We start from the raw sequence: 21,833 nt of genomic DNA on the forward strand, positions 1-21,833 counted from the left end.
CGCCGGCGCCCCCGATTGGCCGAAAGGGGCGAGGGTCGCCCCGCCCCCTTCCCTTCGCGCGGGGCATGCCGGGAGGATGGAGCTGCTGCCGGCGGAGCCGTGGCGGGCGCGTGCGGGGCGCCTCTGGGAGTCTCTGGGGCCGCCGCGGAGGGAGGAGCTGAGCCGCGCACGGTCGCCCCGGGAGACGCTCCGCCTGGCCACGCCCCTCCTCCGGTGAGCCACGCCCCCTCCCCCGCCCCCTCCCCCCCTTTGCCTCGCCCCCCCCCTGACTCTCTCTTCCCCCCCCCAGGACCCCCGAGGAGGAGGAGGAGGAGGAGGAGGAGGAGGAGGGGGGCTGCCTGCGCCGCCTGGCCCGCCGCCTCTCGGTGCGGAAGGAGCCCCGGCTGGCCGAGCCCTGCAGGCAGGAGGGCAACCGGCGGTTCCGGGCAGGGGAGCACCGGGCGGCCGCCGCCCTCTACTCCAGGGTAAGAGGGGGCTGCAGGAGGGGGAGCCCCGTCACTTGGCCGCCACGGGGTTCGCTTAGCGACCGTGGCGGAGGAGGAGGAGGACCTCCTGGCCTGGCGAATGGAAATCCTGGCCCCCCTGGCGGTGGCGAGTCACGGGGTGCCTGTGCCGGTGACCCTCGACTTACAACGGGTCACTCCGTGGTCGTCAACAGTTACCCTCCGCCCTGAGGAAAGAGGGCCGCTTTCCACCACCACCACCCCGCTGCCTGATCAAAATTCAGACGCTTGGCCACTGACTCCTACTTATGACGGTTGCAAAGTTCTAGCGCCACTTCTTCCTTATAACCAAAGTCCGTGGGAAAAGCAGATTCACTTAAAGGCTGCAGTGATGCGCTGGGCAGGAAAAGTCATAAAATGGGACAAATTCAGTTAATTGTCTCCCTTAGCAGCAGAGATGTTGGGCTCAATTGTGGTCCTAAGTCGAGGGCTGCTGATACCAGACTCCACCCATAAGTAACTATTTGATTGCTGGGCCACAAAGAACATTATTGTTGTTGTTGTCGTCGTCTTGAATTGAATTGAATTGAATTGATTTTATTTGTAGGCCGCCCTTTTCCCTGAGGGGACTCAGGGCGGCTCACAGAAACCAGGGAGAGGGGAATACAATACAATACAATACTAAGACAACAACACATAATAAAAATAATACGCAACATGCATACAACATTCGGGCGGGGTAATGGTCCTTATCCCCAGGCCTGACGGGCGAGCCAGTTCTTCAAGGCTGTGCGGAAGGCCTGGACGGTGGAGAGGGTACGAATCTCTACGGGGAGCTCGTTCCAAAGGGTCGGGGCCACTGCTGAGAAGGCCCTCCTCCTTGTGGTTGCCAGCCGACACTGGCTGGCCGATGGAATGCGGAGGAGGCCTAACCTATGAGATCTTATAGGTCGTAGGGAGGTAATTGGCAGAAGGCGGTCTCTCAAGTATCCAGATCCACTGCCATGTAGGGCTTTATGGGTGATCAATAGCACCTTGAAGCGCATCCGGAGATCGACAGGTAGCCAGCGCAGCTCGCGGAGGATAGGTGTAATGCGGGTGAATCAGGGTGCACCCGCAATCACTCGCGCGGCTGCGTTCTGCACTAGCTGAAGTCGCCGGATGCTCCTCAAGGGCAGCCCCATGTAGAGCACGTTGCAGTATTCCAGCCTAGAAATCACGAGGGCCCGAGTGACTGTTGTGAGGGCCTCCCGGTTCAGGTAGGGTCGCAACTGGCGCACCAGGCGTACCTGGGCGAATGCCCCCCTGGTCACAGCCGCTATATGATGGTCGAATGACAGCTGTGAGTCCAGGAGGACTCCCAAGTTGCGAACCCTCTCTGAGGGGTGTAAAATTTGACCCCCCAGCCTGAGTGTTGGATTAATGGCCAAATTTTTGGGAGGAAAACACAACAGCCACTCGGTCTTTTCTGGGTTGAGCACAAGCTTGTTAATCCTCATCCAGTCCATGACGGCTTCAAGCCCCCGGTCCATTACGTCAACCGCTTCATTGATTTGGCACGGGGCGGACAGATACAATTGAGTATCGTCCGCGTATTGATGGTATCTAATCCCGTGCCTACGGATGATCTCTCCCAGCGGTTTCATGTAAATGTTAAATAGTAGGGGGGATAAGACCGAACCCTGCGGCACCCCATATTTCAGGGGCCTTGGGGACGATCTCTGCCCTCCCACTAACACCGACTGCGACCTGTCCGAGAGGTAGGAGGAGAACCACCGTAACACGGTGCCTCCCACTCCCACCTCCCGCAGTCTTCGCAGAAGGATACCATGGTCGATGGTATCGAAAGCCGCTGAAAGGTCAAGGAGGACCAGGATGGAGGGGTGTCCTTCATCTCTGGCTCTCCAAAGATCATCCATCAATGCGACCAAGGCGGTTTCAGTGCTGTAACCGGGTCTGAAGCCTGACTGGAAGGGGTCTAGGTAGTCTGCTTCCTCCAAGGACCGTTGGAGCTGGAAGGCCACCACCTTCTCAACAACCTTCCCCAGAAAGGGGAGGTTGGAGACCGGGCGGTAGTTGTTAAGGACAGCTGGATCTAGGGATGGCTTCTTCAGGAGGGGTCTCACCACCGCCGCCTTCAGTGCGGCGGGGAAGTTCCCCTCCCGAAGAGAGGCGGTTACAACCGCCTGGATCCAGCCTCGTGTCACCTCACTGCAGTTAGAAACCAGCCATGAGGGACACGGATCCAGGGCACAGGTGGAGGAACTCACAGCTCTCATGGCCTTGTCCACATCCCCGGGGATAACCTCCTGAAACTCAACCCAGAGCTGTTGAACTTGGTCCCCCTGGGTCTCGGCTGGAACTGCGGGTGTGGAGTCCAAGTCCGTCCGAAACCGAGCAATTTTGTCCGCTAAGAATTGGGCATATTCTTCAGCTCTGCCCTGCAAGGGTTCCCCCGCCTCCCTTTTGTTCAATAGGGAGCGGGTTATCCTAAACAGGGCGGCTGGGCGGGACTCAGCGGATGCGACCAGGGAGGCTATGTGTGATCTTTTAGCTGCCTTAAGTGCCCTAGTATATTCCCTGGTGCAGGTGGTTACCATTGCTCGGTTCGGTGCGGACTTGTCGGACCTCCAACGGTGCTCTAGGCATCTCCTCCGGCGCTTCATCTCCCGGAGTTCCTCGGTGAACCAAGGGGGTCTCCGGGATCCGCCGCCTCGGAGGGGCCGCAGTGGCGCAATCCGGTCGAGGGCCTCTGACGCTGCCGAGTGCCACGCAGCAGCCAGAGTTTCTGCCGGACTGTGGGCGAGAGTATCAGGAATAACCCCAAGCTCTGTCTGGAACCTTACTGGCTCCATAAGACGCCTGGGGCGGAACCACCTGGTCGGTTCCTCCTCCCTACAGTGGGGGTTTGGCCTCCGGAAGTCGAGCCTCAGTAGGTAATGGTCTGACCACGACAGGGGTATGATGTCACTCCCCCTCAGACCAAGATCACACATCCACTGCTCCGAGAGAAATACGAGGTCAAGCGTGTGTCCCGCTGAATGGGTTGGGCCTCGGATTACTTGAGTCAAGCCCATGGCTGTCATGGAAGCCATGAACTCCTGCGCCCCATCAGAGTTTTCACCGAGCGACGGCAAATTAAAGTCCCCCAGGACCATCAGCCTAGGGAACTCAATTGCCAGCTCGGCTACTGACTCGAGGAGCGAGGGGAGGGCTGCTGCAACGCTGTTGGGAGGCAGGTACGTTAGCAGCAAACCCACTTGACCCTTGAGGTCCAACTTTAACAGCAAAGACTCACACCCGACAATCTCCGGAGCAGGGACCCTACGAGGAACTAACGACTCCCGGATAACAACGGCCACACCCCCACCCCTTCCCTGGGCTCTCGGCTGATGTAGCACCTGAAATCAGTCTTCATCTGAGTGCAAACGTTTTGGGAGCCTCGGTCCAAGGCGAAGGGCAAACCCCATGCAGTGGGCCTCCCCTGCCACTCATGGAGTGGAGACCCCTACCATCTAGGCATGGATCTTACTCTAGACCCCGGGGGGGGGTTTCAAACTCACGGCGGCGTCACGTGGCGTATCAGGACTTCCCCTTCACTAAACAGGGGGTGAGGGTGGCAGCGCGTGACGCACCTGGCCATGGGCGGGGAGTTTGGGAGCCCTGCTCTGGTCCCTGCCCCAATTGCGTGTAGGGCCACAGCCATGACAAACCCCGATGAAGGGAGCCTGACCTCTGGCATTCCTGTGGGGGGGGGGAGGGGGTGTCAGTGGGGGTCAGGCCCCGAGAATGAAGAAAGACACACATGGTAACTTCTGGGCGTTTTCCTTTATTCTTCCTCACCCGTTGACAGAATCCTGCTAGTCTGAAGCAACTACATTGGTACCCTCCGTGCTTGTCATGAATTGGTTCTGGGACAATTACCCAAAATGATGAGTACCAAACAAATTTGCCCCATGGGGGATAACAGTGACTCACAAGGCAACCGACACCAACACGGTTTAGCTTGTGCGTTGAGTACGGGGACCAAATTTTCACATCCGAATGTGTTGAGCATCAAATCTGATGGTTTTCGAAGCTGCTGGGAACCAAAGTCCCCCTGTGGTTGCATCTCTGGGGACACGCCCTGAGAATTGCTAAGGGGGGGGGGGGCTGCCTTTAACCCTCTCTCTCCCATCAGACTTTCTAAGACTTAAGTTTCGCTTTCTCCACTTTCTGGAATTTATGTTATTTGTTTCTTCAGTGCGCTGTTCCTGATACCAGGTTGAAGGTGTGTTTGACTCCCAGGATTCCCCAGCCAGCATCCTGGGAGTTGAAGTCCACCCATCTTCAACTTGCCAAGGGGGAGAAACATGGCTTTAACCTAGTTGCTGCCCATCTTGCCATGGGGCAGCTCTGGGTAGCTTACGATAGGAAAACAGTGGAGGGGAAAGGGATGAAAATGGTGAAGCTAACGTTAGCAAAGGAATGAGGCAATAAAAAGAAAGAATACATGTACAATAATATGAATTAAAAGATGGTCAGAGGGGGAGCGGGAAGCGCAGGAGGGGGGGGGGAGTGCAGCCCCTCCCTCTGGGAATCCAGGCTGCCTCCCACAACTGATCTGAGCGGTGAAAGGCTGATGCCGCCTGTGCCAGCTGCCCTCTGCCTTTGGTTCTTGCAGGCCTTGTGCCACGCGGATGCTGGCAGCCCAGAAATGGCCGTCTGTTACGCCAACCGCTCTGCGGCCCTTTTCCACCTGGGTCAGTTTGAGGTGAGTTTAATCAGTTGCTTTTGCTCCGAGTCGGAAGTGCTTCCCCCCCAGAAGCACGAGGGGTTCCCCCAGCCCTCCTGCTTCCAAGGGGCGGCCTCTGCCAGGCGGCTGCAGGAAGGAGCCTTTCCAGGTCACCGCAGCTGCCCCCTCAGTCGCTGGCTCTTCGTAGTCAGTGCCATGAACTGCTGGGGGGGGGAGATGGGAGGGGGGGATGCTCAGAGGACAGTTCACTGCGACTCTCGGAGGAAGAGCTCCAAGGACCCCCGGCTGGGAACAGAGGGCAAACCTACCCTTGCTTGAATCTGATTGGACGGGGGGGGGGAGGCAACTAAGCGAGAGGAAAATTAGGCTTGGGGGGACTTGGGCCCCCCAGATCTTCTGTTCTGGCTGTGCAACTACTGCAGAGGTCCCCCAACCTTCCTGGCCTGGTGGAAGGGAAAGGGTGTGTGTGTGTGAGATTTTGCACAAGTAGCAGGCAAGTGTGTGTGTGCTCCCCCACTGCTGGCACAAGTGGGGACACGCATGCATTCCCATCCGGCGCTTTGGGCAGCCTGGTTCTGAAGAGCTCCTGGCCCGGTCGTGGGCTGCAGCCGGGGGAGCCCCTGAAACCCTGCCATCCCCTCGACCTTCAGTCAGCTCTGCCTTTCTCATCCACCGGAGGGAAGGCTGGGTCTTCGCCAGAGGCTGAAGCTGCGGCAGGTCTCGGGATTTGGTTTTCCATGGCCCTGAGAGGATGCTCCCACGGCAGCCTTTCCCCACCTCAGCAGCGTGAAGATAGGTGGACTTCAACTCCCAGAGGGCCCCAGGCAGCCAGGCCACGCACGGGGAGTTCACTGGCGGCAGGGGGGGGCCAGCAGGGATCCTCTGCAGACAGACGCGGGGAGGGGGGAGCTGAGCAGCCCCCCCCCCCTTGGGGAAGGTGGGGGTGGGAGCTCATATCGGGTCCACTGGGCCTGGGAGGGGGGGGGGAAGTGAAGGAAATTACAGGCCCACAGCTGGGACCAGAATTATCTCTGCTAAGCAAGGCAGTTGTTAAGTAAATTGCACCCATTTTGCAACTTTTTTTTGCCACAGTTGTTAAGTGAATCACACATCATTAAATAAATCCAGCTGCCCCCGCTGGCTTTCCTTGCCAGAAGTCATGTGACTGGCGTGGGGGGGGATCCCAACAGTTGTGGGAGCCCTGATTTCCCCTTTTTTTGTGTGTGCCAATGTGAGTCACACACAAGAGGTTTTAAGCCGCGGCCTTGTGCCTGTTAGTGGGGCAAAGGAGACAGGCCCAGCAGAAGCCGCCCAGGCCTCGCCCTGCCTGCCAGCCTCCCACCCCCCTCCAGGCCCATTCCTCCCTCTGACAAGGGTGGGGGGGGCTAGAGGAGGAAGCCAGGCATTCCACACACACACCCATGGCCGAGCGAGGGGGCATCTGGGGTGAAGGCCCCTCTGGGAAACACCTGACTTCCTCTCTGCAGGTCTGCCTGGAGGACATCGGACGGGCGCAGCAGGCGGGGAGCTGCCCAGAGAAGCTGCTGCCCAAGATCCGGCTGCGCAGGGCCGAGTGCCTGCTGTCTCTGGGCCGGCTGCAGGAAGCGGCAGGCGCCCTCCACAGCCTCCAGGAGAGCCTCTCCGCAGACCAGAGGCCGGAGGCTGCCCGTCATCGGGCCCTGCTGGGCCGGCTGGACCAGCTGCGGGGCGGAGCCGGGGAGGGGAGCGGGGCCTCCCTTCGCCCGGCTGCTGGGCCTGGCCAGGCTCCACCGGACCCGGAGCCGTGGGAGGAGAGCGGCCGTGTCTCTGGCACCTCGGTGGCCGTGAGCCTGGGCTTTTCCAGCTGCAAAGGGCGCCACTTGGTTGCTGCCGAGTACCTTCCTCCTGGGAAGCTGCTAGTGAGGGAAGCGGCCTTCGCCAGCGTCCTCTGTCCTGGGCAGAGCCTCCTGCTGCAGGGGACCGTCCAGGCGCTGCAGGACGGCCGGCTGGCCAACCCCGACCTCCACTGCCACCACTGCCTGCGCCCGCTGCTGGCCTCTGTGCCCTGCCGAGGGTGCAGCTACAGCAGGTACTGCGGCCCTGCCTGTGCCCAGCTGGCGTGGAGTGGCTACCACTGGGCGGAATGTGCCCTCGGGGGGCTGCTGCTGGCACTGGGCGTCTTCTGCCATGTGGCCTTCCGGACCGTGCTGGTGGCCGGCTTCGCCCAAGTGAAGGCCTTGGTCACCCAGTCTCAGCAGGGGGGGGCCCCAGCCGCGGCAGAGAAGGACGCCCGGCCCATCCCTGGCTGTGAGGCCGATGGACGGTACAGCGGCTCCTACCGGGCCATCTTCAGCCTTCTGCCGCACACGGAGCGCCACAGCCCCGGCCTCAGGTTCCTCTGCGGGCTGAGCGTGGCAGCCTTGTGTGAGGCGCTGGAGGACGCCGGCCTGGAGGCCTGGATTGCGGTGGGGGCCACGAAGGAAGAGCCGGGGGCTGCGGAGGAGGGGGAGGAGGGGAGCCCCCCCACCGCGCTGGAGGTCTTGGGGGAGGCGATGCTGCGTCACGTCCTGCAGCTGCAGTGCAACGGCCAGGCTGTGACCACTCTGCGCCCGTCAGGTCAGTGGAGGTGGCGGCGGCGTAGTCTCTCCTAGGGGAAGCCGGGGCTGCGGGGGTCAAGGGGGCAGCTCCAGTTCTGCTCTTTTCTTCCCAGGGCCCGAAGACGGGCTGGTGGCCGGCAGTGGGCAGGTGCGCTTGGCCACGGGCTTCTTCCCCGCCCTCAGCCTGCTGAACCACTCCTGCGACCCCAACACCAGCGTGTCCTTCGCCGGCTGCACAGCGGAGGTCAGGGCCCTGCGCCCCATCCCTCGCGGGCAGGAGCTGCTCCACTGCTACGGTGAGTGAGCGGTGCCGGCCCTTCAGGCATCCCCCGAGGGAGGAAACGAGGCCCCCGTGGCTCAGGCCCCCACTGTGGTGGGGAAGCTGTTGCGACTCTGAAGGGCCTTCTCTTCCCCCTTTATCCTGGGGGTGGGGAGGAGTGTGACCCAGGGAGGGAGGGGCTGGTCTGAGGCTTCCATTAAGCTCTTGGCTGAAGGGCCCCCTGGACGTCCAGTCATTTTGATTGGACTGGACAGCTGTCCTCTCGCCCGCGGGGGGCTCTGGGCAGTGTCCGTAATTGAAACACACGCTGGAGAACGGTTGAAGCCAACGAAAAACTGTTTGAAAGCCAATTATGATAATAATAATAATAACAAGAATCAGCGCAGCCACCACCAAAGTACAGAAAAATTGCTGCAGGCTGTGAAAACGGAGAACAGCATAAGAACAACAGAAACAAAGGCAGAGTAGAAGGAAAAACAGCCGGATAGCAGATTAAATAGATGGAAAACCAAAGCTTTGCATGGACAGCACTTGAAAAACATGGAAGGAAATCGCAACAAAATCGCACAAATTGATTACAAAACTAGACACGGCCGAGTTGCTAAATTAATCCACTGGTCATTATGTAGAAAATACAATTTACCTGCATCCAGAAAGTCATGGGAACATAAAGTGGAAAAAGTTATCGAAAATGACAAGGTGAAGATCTTGTGGGACTTTCGAATACAAACGGATCGTCATTTGGAGCTCAACACGCCAAATATCACGGTTGTACAGGGCCGAAGTGTACAGTTTATTGATATCGCTGTTCCTGGAGATGCCAGAGTCGAAGAAAAAGAAGTAGAAAAAAAATCATGAAATATGGCGACCATCAAAAATACACGGCTGTGGATGAAGCATGTTAAGAGAGATACCCATTGTCATCGGGGCACTTGGCACCATGTCCAAGAATTTTACAAGATACACCAACAAATTGCAGCTTCCTGCAATAAAACCAGCGGAACTGCAAAAAACTGCACTACTTGGAACATCGTATATTTTTAAGAAGGCATTTGGTTGCTACCTAGGACCCTGGCAGTAAACCGTATCAACCATTAGCACCAGTCAGTGGTATTTGTAAGGCAGTTTTGAATGTTCAGTTGGCTGAGATTCACGATTAATGAATAAAGTATATATATAATAATAATATACAGTTAGACCCAATGCTGCCATTTAACGGGCTCCCCGCTTCCAGGGGACCCCCAGTGCCAATGGCAAAAGCAGCCTTGGGGGCCCAGAGTGCCAGCAGTGTTGGAGAAGCCCAGTGGGGCTCCTTGCCCGATTCCCCCCCCCCCCCACGAATGACAGGAGAAGTAGGGCAATCGGGCAGAGGTCCCGTACCAGGTGGGGCTTTCAAGGTCAGAACCAGCACCGGACGGGGACCCAGAGGAATAACGAGGGCAGTTCTTGGGGCACAGAGAGTTGCCTTCGGCACCAGCTGAAGACCGCCTACACGGGCAGCCCCGGAGCAGCCTGGAGACCCCCCCCCCGGGCCCCTGTTTGCTTTTCCTCTCCCGTCACCCGCTGCACCTGGAAACCCTGGGGGGGGGAGGGGTTGTTGGAAGCCCTCTGGAATATCACACTGCAGCAACTTAAAATCTAATCTTCAGGCATCAACATTATTATCCAGGCTGTGATTTTATGATTCTCTTTTCCATTAATTTTGAGAACAAATTCGAGAACTCGACAAAACCATGAGCAAGAGAGAGGTGTTTTTGTTTAAATGGGCATCAGAATAGCAATTCTGCGCCCCTCCCCACCCACCACCCACCCTCCCAACAACAAAAGGAGAGAGCGGATTTCCCAGCTGATGCAAAGCAGCCTGTGGAGCGACAGATGTGTATCGTGCCGGCATTAGGAGCGGCCGTTCTCCAGATGTGGGTTGACCGCCCTCTGCTCTGCCTCTCCAGTTGAAATTGGGCCCCAGTGGGTGATAAATGCTGCCCTCGTCCCGACGGTTATAATGCTGCAGCTGCCACCCCTGGAGCGATTTTCCTACCTGGCAAATGGATAGGATTTTTTTCCTCTTGGGGGGGGGGGAGATAGGAGGTACTGATTATTTTTAAGGGTAAATTGTGGGTGAGGAGCAAACTGTGGCCCTAAAATTGGAATATTGGAATTCCTGGCGTTATTCCCTGCTTCCATTTATTTATTAACGTATCTATGAGGGAAATTTACGTGGCTGCCCAATTCCCCCAATTCATGGCGACTCTGGGCAGCTTACAGAAACACAAAATAAAGACCCCAATCATCCCTCATCTACACACACACACACACACACACACACACACACCGGTGACAAGAACCAGGGCAGCCGCTTGGTGGGTTCTGTATCCTCCAGGGGCCCCCAGGCTCATCGCCAGAAACCCCCACCCCACCCACCCCTCAGGGCCTTTTGGAAAGCGTCAGAGTGGGGTCCAGGGTCAGCTGCGCAGGGAGGGAGCCGAGATGGAGCTTTTCACCAGAAAACAGCTGAGCCGAATCCCCTTCTTCCCCCCCCCCCCCCGTTTCCTGCAGGGCCCCACAGGTGCCGGATGGGGGCTGCCGAGAGGCGCAGGTGGCTCCTGGCTCAGTACTTCTTTGAGTGCCGCTGTCAGGCCTGCCTGGAGGAGCTGCAGCCCAGCGAGGCCCCCGAGGCTGCCCTCTTCCTCTGCCCGGCCTGCCAGAGGCCCATGCAGGTAAGTCTGCCCGGAGGCAGCTGCGAAGCCCCTCCCGCCCACCCCCTGTGGGCCCAGGCGTGCTGGGTGCCGTCGGAAGCGCCTGGCCAGGGCCCGTCCCCCATGTGTCCCTGGTCTTTCTAGGGGAGAGGCACCCTCCGCTGCTCAGGTGAGACCTGCGACCGCCTGGTCCCCGAGGAGGACTTCCACCGCCGGCTGCTCCGCCTTCAGCGCCTGACCCAGTCGGCCGAGGAGCTCCTGGAGCACGGCCAGCCGGGTGAGGCCCCCCCCTCCCTCCCCCCCCCCCCGTGTCCTGGTGCCCTTTCAGCAGGCAGGAGGGATTCCCGCGAGGGGCTCCGGGGCGCCCAGGAGAAGGTGGCCTCACCTGTCGCTCTCTCTCTCCATAAGTTACTCGAGGCAGCAAAGGTCCCTAATGCTCCTTCCTTCTCCCACCTCCCCCATCACAACAGCCCTGTGAGGTTGGCTGGGCTGAGAGAGAGGGTCGCCCCGCCAGCTTTCCTGCCTAAGGTGAACGGAGGGGCCTTGGTGCTCTCCTCTCCTGGGTGGTTTTCTTGCAGGCGCTTCAATCTGGGTAACCCCTTCAGTGCACTGATGTTGTTACCTAGTTGGGTCCTGAAACGTCTCCAAAACTTCTGCCAAGCTCAGAGAGCACCAAGGAGGCCTCGGTTCCCCCTTGAGCCAGAAATCTTCTCTTCTGCCAGCTAAGCTGGTCAGGAGCTCCTGGTTTCCAGCTACCTATCCTGCTGCCTTCACCACCAGCCGGCCATACGTAGATTTTATTTACTTCGCTTTATTAAACATTTATGTGGATTATTTGCGTAAGCAAGTGACGGGGGCTGCGGTGGATTTCTTTCTCCAATGCTTTTTAAAAAAGACCCAAAGCTTTATCTGAGGGGGGGAGCCCTCCCTTCGCCTCCCCAGAGGCCCCTCAGCCCCACTCCAGGCTGCAGGAGGCAACAGGGAGGGCCGGGCGCCCCCTCTGGGCCAGGGGGCCTTCCAGAGTCTTTGCCAAGAGGAAAAAGCCCCAAATCCTGAATCCATTGGAGAAGCAGAAACCCCTCCGCCTGGGGAAAGAAGGCTGGGGGGGGGGCCTGGGGAGCCTCCCTCCGTATCGGTGGGGAGGGCTGCCCCAGGAACGCTGCCTGCAGCCTCTCAAGCAAAGGGACCCCCTCCCCCACCCCCAAGGAAGGCCAGGCGTGACGTATGGGGTGGGTGGGTGGGTGGGCTCTCTGGGCGTGTGCTGACTGCCTCTTGGGGTCCAGAATGCCTGGGAGGGTGCAGCGTCCAGAGGGGCCGAGGGCAGACGTGGCAGCAGTGGCCAGCCGAGCCAGGGCTCTTGTGGGTGGACAGGGGTGGCTGTGCCAGCGTGCCCAGGCAGCTGCTTCCAACGGAAACGCCTGGGTTGCATCTGCTGCTCCAGGTACCAGCTTAGCCTCCTCAGCCTCCTTTCCCAGAGTTTCTGCACGCAGCAGCCGCCCCTCACCTTGCAGGGGGTGGAGAACATTTTTCGTTCAGAGCCCCCCCCTTTACTTCCCTCTGCCGGGGGGGGGGGTCGCCTTGGGCCTCTGCAGGGGCAGCTCTTTGCCTTCAGCCTCTGGGCCCCTCACAACGTCCTGCCTCCTGCAGAGTCTTCCAGGGGACCCTTCAGCTCTAGCCCAGCCGGGAAGCCTGGAGCCCCCTCCCCAGCCCCCCAGCCATGGCGTCTCCTAGGGAGGAGGGGGAGTCTGTTTTCAGAGCTGTTAAAGGAGGGCCTTGCAACCCCCTCGCTCCCTGGGGCAGGGGGGCTTTCCCCAAACAGGCGGGAAGGGCAGAGTTATTATCCTGGGGAGATCATGGGACAGCACACCCCTCAAACACGCACACAGACCCTGGGTGGCCCCCGGAGCTCCCTGCCCTGGGAATGGCCGTGCTCCGTGCCCCTCCTCTCCCAAGAGCCGTAAGGGGAGCAGCCTTCAGCCACGGACCTCCTGCTCTGCCTGCAAGGCTTCCAGGGTCTCTCCACCCCCTTTGAATTCTGCCCGGGACGAGTTCTATTCCCTGCAGGCTAAACAGCGGCACCAGAAGAGCTTCAGATTCCCACGCCAGCCCCGTGGGAAGGCTGGGTGGCAGTGAGGGATGGGCAGGGGAGAAGGTGGGGGACAGCCCCCCCCCAGCTGATGTCATAGACGGGCCGAGGGAAGGAATGGAGAGGGGTGCGTCTTTCTCCCCCTCCCCCCTTTTGACTCAGGGCATTTGGCATAACCGGAGACCTTTTGCCCCGGGCCCGTCCGGCTGCCCCGTGGAGGCTGGGGAGCCCTTCCCACTGCCCAGCCCAGATTGGGACGTCCCTGGCTGGCAGCCTCTTGGGATGACCGCTGGCCGGGACGGCCACTCAGGCTCTGCTCCCCTTCCAGGTCAGGCCCTGCAGCTGCTGCAGAAATGCCGGCTGGATGCCGAGAGCTTCCTGTCTCCAGCGCACCTGAGGAGGGGCGAGATCGAGGACCGCCTGGCCCAGGTGCACGCGGCAGCAGGTACGAGGCCCCCCGGGCTCCCTCCGCTCCTCCCCGAGGCTGCCGGGAGGGAGCCCTTCACTTGCCACCGCCAGTGGGGTGAGGGTTTTGGTGGCTAAACAAGGCGGCTGCTCAAATGGGCCGCCAGATTTCACGAACGTTTTTGCCGTGGATGTTAAGCAGGTCACTTAATATTTTCGGCTGTTAAGTGAATCGTGGGGTAATTAAGCGGATCCCGCTTGCCCCATTAACTAGCCTGCGGGAAGCCAATTTAGGAAGGGGGCAAATGGCAGCCAGACGATCCCGGGAGATGCTCCAAGCATGGTAAGTACACGCCTGTTGCCCAGACTTCCATCATGTGACTAAGGATGCCGTGACGGTCGTAAGTGTCAGGATTGGTCGGAAGTCCCTTTTTCCAATGTCTTCGTAGCTTCAGATGGCTGGGCTAAAGGAAGGGAGGCAGGTCCAGGACCCCCTGGGGGTCGGAGTCCCTTTGGCTGGCTGTGTAACCAACCCTTAGAGTAAGGAAGTAGGAAACTCCCGTCCCCCGTCCCCCTGCTTGGCTCAGGGCCTCCCTTTCCTTTGGCCCAGGCAGGTGGCAGGAGGCGGCCGGGCACCTGCGCAGGAGCATCCGGGCCGTGGAGGCCCATTTCGGCAGTGCCAGCATGGAAGCTGGCCAGGAAGTCTTCAAACTGGCCCAGGTCCTCTTCAATGGGTGAGCACGCTGCCCCCTCCCCGGCCTTTGGGGAGGGGCTCCCCCTGGCTGGCTTCTGGGGCTGTGGGTTTACACTGGGGTGTTCGGGAAGAGAAGACAGCTGGGGAAGGACCCATTCCCTCCCCACTCCGCCCCCCTCCCCCACGCTTCCCCCCTCCCTTCCTGGCTCCTGCCTTGAGGGGGGGGGCTGAGCTCTCCTCTTCCCGGGAACTGGCTGTTCAGACTGTGGCAGGGGAGCCTTCCTTGACTGTTTACATTGCAAAGGTCCAAAGGGGAATTCGGCCATCTGAGGACTGGGCCCTGGCTGTGATGCTCCTTCCCGGCCCATCCCCACCTCCCTTCTGAGCTCCCCCACCCCCCCAAATGTGAAATCAGCCCCCACCGGCCAGGTGCAGCCCTGGTCGAGGCCTGGTGGGGGGGGGCTCCCTGGTGCCTGCCCTGGGGGGCCCATCGGGTGCAGGGGAGGGGGGGCTCTGGGGGTTTGGCTCTGTTAACCTTTTCTCTCTCTGCCGGGGGGGGGGGGCTGCCAGGCGCTTGGCCTCCGAAGCCCTGCAGGCCGTCCGGAGGGCCGAGGCAATTTTATGGGTGCACCTGGGCACAGAGAGCGATCAGCTGCAGGAGCTGCGAGAGATGAGGACCTGCCTGGAGGGGCTGCTCCCAGCCGCCCCCGCAGCAGCAGCAGCAGCAGCAGCCCAGCTGCCGGGAGAGGATGCCCCGGTGGGCCTTGGAAACCCCCCTCCGGCCGCCCTCTAAGGGGCAAAGCAAGAAGCCACCAGACCGTGTGCAGAGGGGGGCCGCCTTGGTCTCGGGCTGGCTGACGGACCCGGGAGGGACCAAGATCTTCTGCGGATCCATCGGCCTCACCACCCACGAAGCCTTGCCAGGATGCCTGGATCTCTGCCAGACTCAGGGCACCACTGCTGCTGCGGTTGTTGACTCGGCTGAGGGGGCCTTGACGGGTGACGGGAAGAGCCTTTCCGTTCTTCTCCCCCCCAACCCCCCCATCCCCCCCCCCCATCGTTTCTCCCCCATCGGCCGGAGGTTGAAGAAGCCGCTTGGGAGGCTCTTGAGGCAGAAGCTCCTTTATTGGACCATGGAAGCAAAACCAGCTGCGGGACACAGTCAAGGACACCCCCTGCCCTTTGCTCCTGCGCCTGGGGGGCCCCAGGAGCGCTCTAGGCCTGCTGAGGGTCGAGGATCTTCCCGATGAAGAGGAGGGTGCCGGTGTCGTTGTCGTAGAGCACAAAGAGGAAGGGCCTCTCCAGGGTGTAGACGATGGGGAAGTTCAGCCGAGCGGCTTCCGTCTCCGAGGGAAACATGGCGCTGGCCCCGTCTTCCCCCAGCTCCAAGGCCACCTTGTGGTGCGCGTGGGAGAGCCGGAGGGCCTTGGCGGAGATCTTGCCCAAGTTCGGCGTGGAGAAGAGAGCCTGGAGCCCTGCGGACCAGGAAGGGGCGTTACCACCCGGTTGCCGCTTCCCCCCCCCCCCCCGAGGCCCGGAGGCAGACTAGTGTTCCCTGCCACGGCCAGGAGGGAGCCTCTGTTCAGTCCCCCCCCCCCAGGGACGAATGGCTCTCAAGCATTGCCGTGGCTCCTATGGTGAAGAGCAGCTGTTCGCGGACCCCCTCATCCCGTGGAAGGACCCGCCTGTGGCCAGACATGGAGAAACCCCTCCCCCCCTGGCCAAAGGACCCCCACGGGACACGTACTCATTTCCTTAAGCGCCTCCCCCAGCTTCGTCTCGGTCACCAGCCTCAGCCGCGGAACGCTCAGCGCAGCCTGGACGGTCTTGAGCTGCTTGTCGATGTCGTGGACGAACTCGGCGGTCAGGCTCTCCTCGATGAGGGTGAAGTTCTGGGTGAGGGTCTCGGGCAGGAAGAACATGATGCTGAGCCCTCCGGCCAGGGGCAGCTGAGCGATCTACAAGCGGAAGGGGGAGTGGGCGGGGGAGGAGCCGGCTTGGCACCCCCAGGAGGGGAAGGGGAGGGTGCCGGCCCCTCTCGGTTGGGGGGGCTTAGTTGCTGCCCCTCCAGTGGGCAGGCTCCCCACTGAGGGAGGGGCTGCGCTGCAGGGGGTGCCCAATCTCCAGATGTCATCGGAACAGGTGTCTGCCCCACACACAGCTGTTTGCTGGGCTGAGGAGTCCCAGGGTTGCTGTGGGAAGGGGCAAAGTGGCCAGAGAAGCCCCCAGGCAGCTGTGTTTCCCAGGTCCCACACACCCCTCCCGTCCGCTGACCTTGCAGCTGAGCTCAGAGTCAAAGCCGTATTTCAGGATGGCTCTGGGGGCCGACATCATGGACACCCGAATGCTGCGCCCTTCCTCCAGGTGGAAATCCTGAAGCTTGGTCAGCTTGGGGTCAAACCTGGTGGCCCACTGCCCTGTGGCCAGAGGGGAAGGAAAGGCCGAGTGGAGGACGCTCTCCCTTCGGACGACGCCTCCTTCCCCTCCCCTCCGGCCTTCCCCAGGCGAGCGGGCGTACCTTTGAAAGAGGCGGCCCCCAGCAGGAGGATGCTGAGCCCAACGGGGATCTCCCCCAGGAATCGGACGACTTTGCCCCCTGTCCGCTGCTGCACCCACTGGTTGATCTCCTGCAGATCTGCCCGGGCGTTTCCGCTGAGCACCCGCGGCCGGAAGCTGTAGGATTTCTCCAGCTCGTTCACAAAGGCCATTCTCATTCTCAACTCTGGGCGGGGAGAGAGAGCGCCCGGTTGAGGCCCCGGGGCCCCCGGGGGGGCTCTTTTGCCAGGAGCTGAGTTGTGGCGCCCACCCTCCCAGCCCCCCCCACCCCCGGAGGCCCAGCAGCTTTACTTCTCTCCATCACCAGGCGGGAGACGGTCTTCAGACCCTTGCTGGGGGCACCGATGCTGCCCAGGAGCCCCTTGTAGGTGCTGTGCAGGTTGGCCTTGTCCAGCGTGTCGTAGAAAAGGGCCCGCGAGATCACGTCCTCCGTCCGTTCACCCGCACCTGCCGGCCACACAGAGGGAGAGAGGGAGGGGGGCAGCCTGTTAGGGTCCCCTCGGGGGGCGATCTTGGCCCCGGGCAGCACCACCGGAGGGCAGCTCACCCAGCGAGAGGGCCGAGAGGGCTGTGGCGAGGCTGAAGGGGGAGAGCAGGACGTTGGCCGAGGGGTTCTGGCCGGACTGCTGGCGAAAGAGGGCGTAGCCAAAGTTTGAGACAGCGGCAGCCAGTTTGTTGATGGGGCTCCTGTAGAAGGGATCCTCCTCCTCCTCCTCCTGCCCAGCTTCCCTGGGGGGCTCCGGCTCCTTTAAGAGAGGGGCAGGGCGCTCGCTTAGGGTGGCCCCATCACAGCAGCCCGGGGGGGGGGGGGCTTTCTGCTGGGGGAGTCAGGGCAGCCTGTGAAGTGGCCCACCCCTGGGTGCCTGGTGAGTGGGAATCCCTCAAGGCCACCCAGCCACCCCCAGCCTGAACCGAAGGCTGCTCCATGCAGTTCGGGGGGGTGGCCCAACTGACCTGGGGGCTGCTTGCAGGGCTGACGTCTTGGCTTTGGCAGGAGACGGCCAGGGCGGCCAGCCCCAGGAGGACCACCAGGGCTTTCATGGCGGGACCTGTGGGGGCAGAAGGAGGACAGACAGACAGACGGACAACAGAGTTCCTCCTGCAAGGCGAGAGGGGCGGCCAGGGGGAGCTCTCTAAAGAAATCCTTGGGCAAAGGCCCTGTCTGAGGCCCCCTCTGGGAAGGGTCTCCGCCCTCCAGGCCACACTTGTCCCAGGGGGCCTTTTCCGAGAGGCAGCTGGGCTTTCTTGCCTTTTGTTCCCCTTGAAAACGTTTCGCTTCTCAGCCAAGAAGCTTCGTCAGTTCTCCCTCCGTCTTCTGGGACGAGAAGAGAAACCCAGGGGGCCCAGTTGCCTTCTGGAAGAAGCCCCTCTGGGTCAGGCTCTGCCCCTTTCCCCGGGTTCCCCTGACCCTACGGCCCGTGCGGGCGTCTGCATCTTCGGGCCAGGTGCCTCCACGCTTCCTCCTTTAGGCTCCTCCCGCCTCCCCGCCTGGCAGAGTTGCGCCCACTGGCAGCTTGGCGGTTCTTGCAAGCAGCCCCCTCTTGAGCGGATCTTCTCCAGGGGGGGCCCTGGGCCCGAAGCTCGGCTCTTCCTCCTCGACTGGGGGCGGGGGTGGACCCCAAGCTTTCCCCTGGGAAGCCAACCAAAAACAGGCGAGGTGGTGGGAGCCTCCTGCCCACAGTAGTGGCCAACCGCCTGTTTTGCCCACTTTGGGAAGAGCCCCCTCCGCCCTCGGCACCTGTGGGCCCAAGAGAGGCCGGCGGTGGGTGCTTTGGGGCCCCCCGGGAGCAGAGAGAGAGAAGGCTGCTTTCCATGGGGGCCTCCAGGACTCCTGCTCTTATTTCTCCCTTTGGTTTCAATGCCGTTAAGTTGTAAATAAACGTTTAAACTTAGTGGAACCGTATTCAGTTTTGTTCCAGTGGCTGAGCAGGGGTGTTGAACGTCGCTTGTGCCCCACGTGGCCTTTGTGCTCTTCCCATCGGTCGCTTAAGCCCCTTCCTCTCCCTCTGAGCAGCAAGTGACGAAGTAAACCCACGGGGGGGATTTCGGAATTCCACGTTTCCTTCGTCTTGCCGGCTTTTCTCGATGCGGGAGAGGAGTGTCCCACCTCTGCCTCCCTTCAGCCCCGGCTACAGCCGAGGGGCCCCTGGAGCTTCATTCCACCCGGTGGCCCTCAAAGGCCTTGACCTTAGGGGTCCCTGCACTTCCTCCGTACTGGACTCTGCGGACACGACGCAGGGCTCCACTCCAGGCAGCCGTGGGGGGGGGGGGGGAAGCAGGTTGCAAAGTGCAGGAACATTTGCATGGGTTAAATTGGCCCCCGGGGGGGGGGAAAGGGAGGGGGGCTGAACTCTACGTTTGCTGGGTTGGGGTTCTGCGTGGGGGTTCCCTGGGAAGCCCTGAGCAACCCACCCTTGAGACCTCCTGCTGCTTCCTAGGCCAGGCAGTGTTGGGGGGGGCACAGGCCCCGTTTTCCGGCTGTCGGAGGCTTTTCTGGCCCAGGGAGCAGGTTGCCCGATTTCTGGCTAACATCTGGCCGCCAGGGACGAACTCTAAACCGTAGCCAAAGCTCTCCAGGCTGGCGCCACCAGAATTATGTGGAAACAGCAGAAGCCTGCAATTACGGGAGCCCGTCCTGGGGCAGCCGATCTGCACAAGCTTCCAATTAACTCTGGTGCTGCGTCTCCCGACAGGAGGAGGAGGAGGAGCTGCCTGGAAATCCGGGGGGGGGGGGGGGAGAGACGCGGCCCAAAATAGGCCCTTGTGGCAGATCGGGTTGCTCCGTGGGGGCTTCTCTCGGGGCAGGGAAGGCAGGCCTGGAATTCTGGTTTGGCCCCCATTGCCAGCACCAGGCCAGAGTCTCCAGATTTTCCCCCTGGGGTCCCACTGGGTTTGAGTGAGCCTCAACATCTGGGTTCAATTAGCCCAGATGTCGGCAGGCAGCCCACAGAAAGCCAGCCAGGCTCGGCTCTTCCTCCAGACGGCCTCTCCAGAAGGAAGCCTCGGCTACAGCGGGTGGAGAATTTGGGGGTCCCAAAACCTATTCGAAGGGCTGCCATGAAGAAGAGGGGGGGTGTCACCCTATTCTCCAAAGCCCCTGAGGGCAGAACAAGAAGGAACGGGTAGGGACTCATCACCCAGGAGAAATTTCCTAGCAGAGAGCTCAGTTACCCAGTGGAACAGCTTCCCTCCAGCAGATGTGGGCGTTTCCATCTGTCTGAAACGGTAAGAGGGCCTCCTGCTTGAGCAGGGGGTTGGACTAGAAGACCTCCAAGGTCCCTTCTACTGTTATTCTGTTAAAAAGACCTGGGGGACCTGAAGGGCAGAGAGGTTGGAAAGGCAGTCTCTTCCACAAGGTGGGCTGTTCAGCTGCAGGGCAGAGGCACCTGCCCCTTGCCCAGTATGCCAGCTGGGCACCAGAAGGTTTGCCCAGGGACATGGCAGAGATGGGCTGGCTCCTCACCAGCCTGGCTTTGAAGGCCTGAGACTGACGGCTTCTTGCCCCCACTCCCGGCGTTCCTTAGTGCCAGCTCCCTCTCTCTCTCTCTCTCCCCCCTACACACACGCCTGCACACGCATGGACCCTGGCCTGAGGGAGGCAGAGCCATTCCTTACCTTCACCAGCCGTTTGCTCTCCAGCCGGCCCGCAGGGCGGTGTGCGCAGGGCAGGGGGAGCCTGGCGCTTATAACAGGCGCAGGGACGGCCAGAGGCTTCAGGTTACAGCTTTGTGGGGTCCCTCTTAAAGCAGCCGCCTCCTCTTTTCAGGCTGGCCCTCCGTCAGCCAAGCGAGAGGGTTGGTCAGGATCCAGGGGCTGTTGGGGAGCCAGAAGACGCAGCCCTCGTGCGCGCTCCAAGTAGTTTCAGTTTAAAGAAGTTGGAACTGGGCCTTGGGCCATTGCAGTCAGGGCTGGCCTTGCAAAAATGGTAAACCTACTTAGTGAGAAACCGGCTTCTGAAGGCAGAGGAGAGTCCACCTGGGGTCTCCTGCTGTGAGGTGAGAGCCCCTGGCCCAGGGGGCTTCCTGGGGGGCCCTGCACAGAGGGAGCCCTCTGGCCCCCTAGAGGGGGAGGGGGGTTTCTGGTTGGGGGGCAGCAGGTGCATCTATTTCCCCATGGAAAACAGCCTCCGGGGCTCTGCAACCCTGCAGAGGAGCCTCTGGCGAGGGGCAAGCAGAATTGCAGGCAGTCCTCAACTTACAACAGCTTATTTAGTGACCAATTGAAAAAAAGTGACACTTGGCAGTTTGAACACGCCCCCAGCAGCATCCTTGTGGTCAAAAGTCAGGTGTTTGGCAACTGGCTGGTTCTTACGACCGGTGTGGAGGGGTGGGGTGTCACATGATCCTCTTTTTGACAAGCAGATTCACTTAACAACCGTGTTACTAACTTCAGTGATTCACAACTGTGGCAAGGAAGGTCATGAAAAGGGGCAAAGCTCCCTTCACAAATGCTCCCCTCCATTGGGACCTTCTGTTGGGGATTCCTCCTTCCTCCAGGGAAGAAGGAGGGGAAAGGCTCCGATGGTTGAGTAGCCCTGATGGCCTTGGAGCCCCTGGCCTTCCGCCTGTCTCCACTGCTTTGATGCCCCCCCCCCGTGACGAGGAGGCTCCCTCCTGAGGCTCCCAGGCAGGCAGCGTAGCTGGGGAGGCCAGGACGGGTGGAAGCAGCCACGGAGCCTCTCGGGGGGCCTGGAAGAGGTGGGGGGGCAGGGGACTCCCCCAACCTCCACTGATTCAGGCCTTCCTCTGGGGACAGAGCCACACAGGAGATCCAAACGCCGGGAGGCCATTCCGGCCCCTCTTCTTCGGGCCGGGGGGGGGAGGGGAGCCCCCTTCTCCTCTCCAAGCAGAGAAGGGGCTTTTGCTGCAGGCCCTCCGTAAAGCCCCCCTCCCCCTGCCGGTCCCAACATCTCAGGCTAAGCCAGCTGAGGCCACAGCCCCCCTTGACCCTCCTGTGAAGGCCAGCGCCCTGTCCAGGCCTCTGGACGGTTGTTTTCCTGGACGCCCCCAGTGGGCGTTGGGACGTGGCTGCCTTCCTCCCCCCTGTGGAAAGGGAAGAGGACCGTCACTCCCAGCACCTTGATCTAGAACAGAGCCGGCTGGGGAATTCTGGGAGTCGAAGCCCACAAGGCCACCAGTTGCCAAGGTCGGAGACCCCTGGCCTGGGTGCTGGATCCAATCCAGAGGTGACTCTGCAGGTCCCCAGAGGAAATGCTGAAAGGGAGCCAAGTTGGCTTGGCAGCTACTAGAGGGTCTCATGGGCTGGAAGGCCTCCGGTCCCTTTGCCCTTCCGGCTCTCGTGCCCTGTGGAAAGCGGGCCCTCCTCCGCCCATCGCCCCCTCCGGCTGGCTGCAAGCAATCCT

The 21,833-nt window shown here is 61.0% G+C and overlaps 2 protein-coding genes across 5 annotated transcripts; one reads left to right on the top strand and one right to left on the bottom strand.

The window, feature by feature from the left end:
* Positions 1-36: 36 nt before the first annotated feature.
* SMYD4 (SET and MYND domain containing 4) lies at positions 37-15,189 on the top strand. 3 transcript variants are annotated; one of them, XM_032215746.1, is made up of 10 exons: positions 37-213; positions 290-464; positions 5,107-5,196; positions 6,666-7,773; positions 7,868-8,050; positions 10,591-10,751; positions 10,875-11,007; positions 13,145-13,261; positions 13,836-13,955; positions 14,486-14,689. In XM_032215746.1, the coding sequence occupies exons 1-10, from the start codon at positions 77-79 to the stop codon at positions 14,587-14,589; spliced, it is 2,328 nt and encodes a 775-aa protein (XP_032071637.1). In that variant the 5' UTR covers positions 37-76; the 3' UTR covers positions 14,590-14,689. The 3 variants fall into 3 exon arrangements, with proteins under 3 accessions (XP_032071637.1, XP_032071636.1, XP_032071635.1); XM_032215744.1 differs by having other exon boundaries at positions 38-213; positions 13,832-13,955; positions 14,486-15,189; XM_032215745.1 differs by having other exon boundaries at positions 13,836-14,578.
* SERPINF1 (serpin family F member 1) lies at positions 15,022-20,192 on the bottom strand. Of its 2 annotated transcripts, XM_032215755.1 has the most exons (8): positions 20,087-20,192; positions 17,426-17,520; positions 17,019-17,217; positions 16,763-16,918; positions 16,434-16,637; positions 16,190-16,332; positions 15,663-15,873; positions 15,022-15,390 (listed from the first exon to the last, which is right to left on the bottom strand). In XM_032215755.1, exons 2-8 carry the CDS (start codon positions 17,510-17,512, stop codon positions 15,131-15,133), a joined length of 1,260 nt encoding a protein of 419 aa, XP_032071646.1. In that variant the 5' UTR covers positions 17,513-17,520; positions 20,087-20,192; the 3' UTR covers positions 15,022-15,130. The 2 variants fall into 2 exon arrangements, with proteins under 2 accessions (XP_032071646.1, XP_032071647.1); XM_032215756.1 differs by lacking the exon at positions 20,087-20,192 and having other exon boundaries at positions 17,426-18,723.
* Between the last annotated feature and the right edge of the window lie 1,641 nt (positions 20,193-21,833).

The sequence above is a fragment of the Thamnophis elegans genome, chromosome 4, assembly GCF_009769535.1.
Source record: "Thamnophis elegans isolate rThaEle1 chromosome 4, rThaEle1.pri, whole genome shotgun sequence".
Lineage (NCBI taxonomy): Eukaryota > Metazoa > Chordata > Lepidosauria > Squamata > Colubridae > Thamnophis > Thamnophis elegans.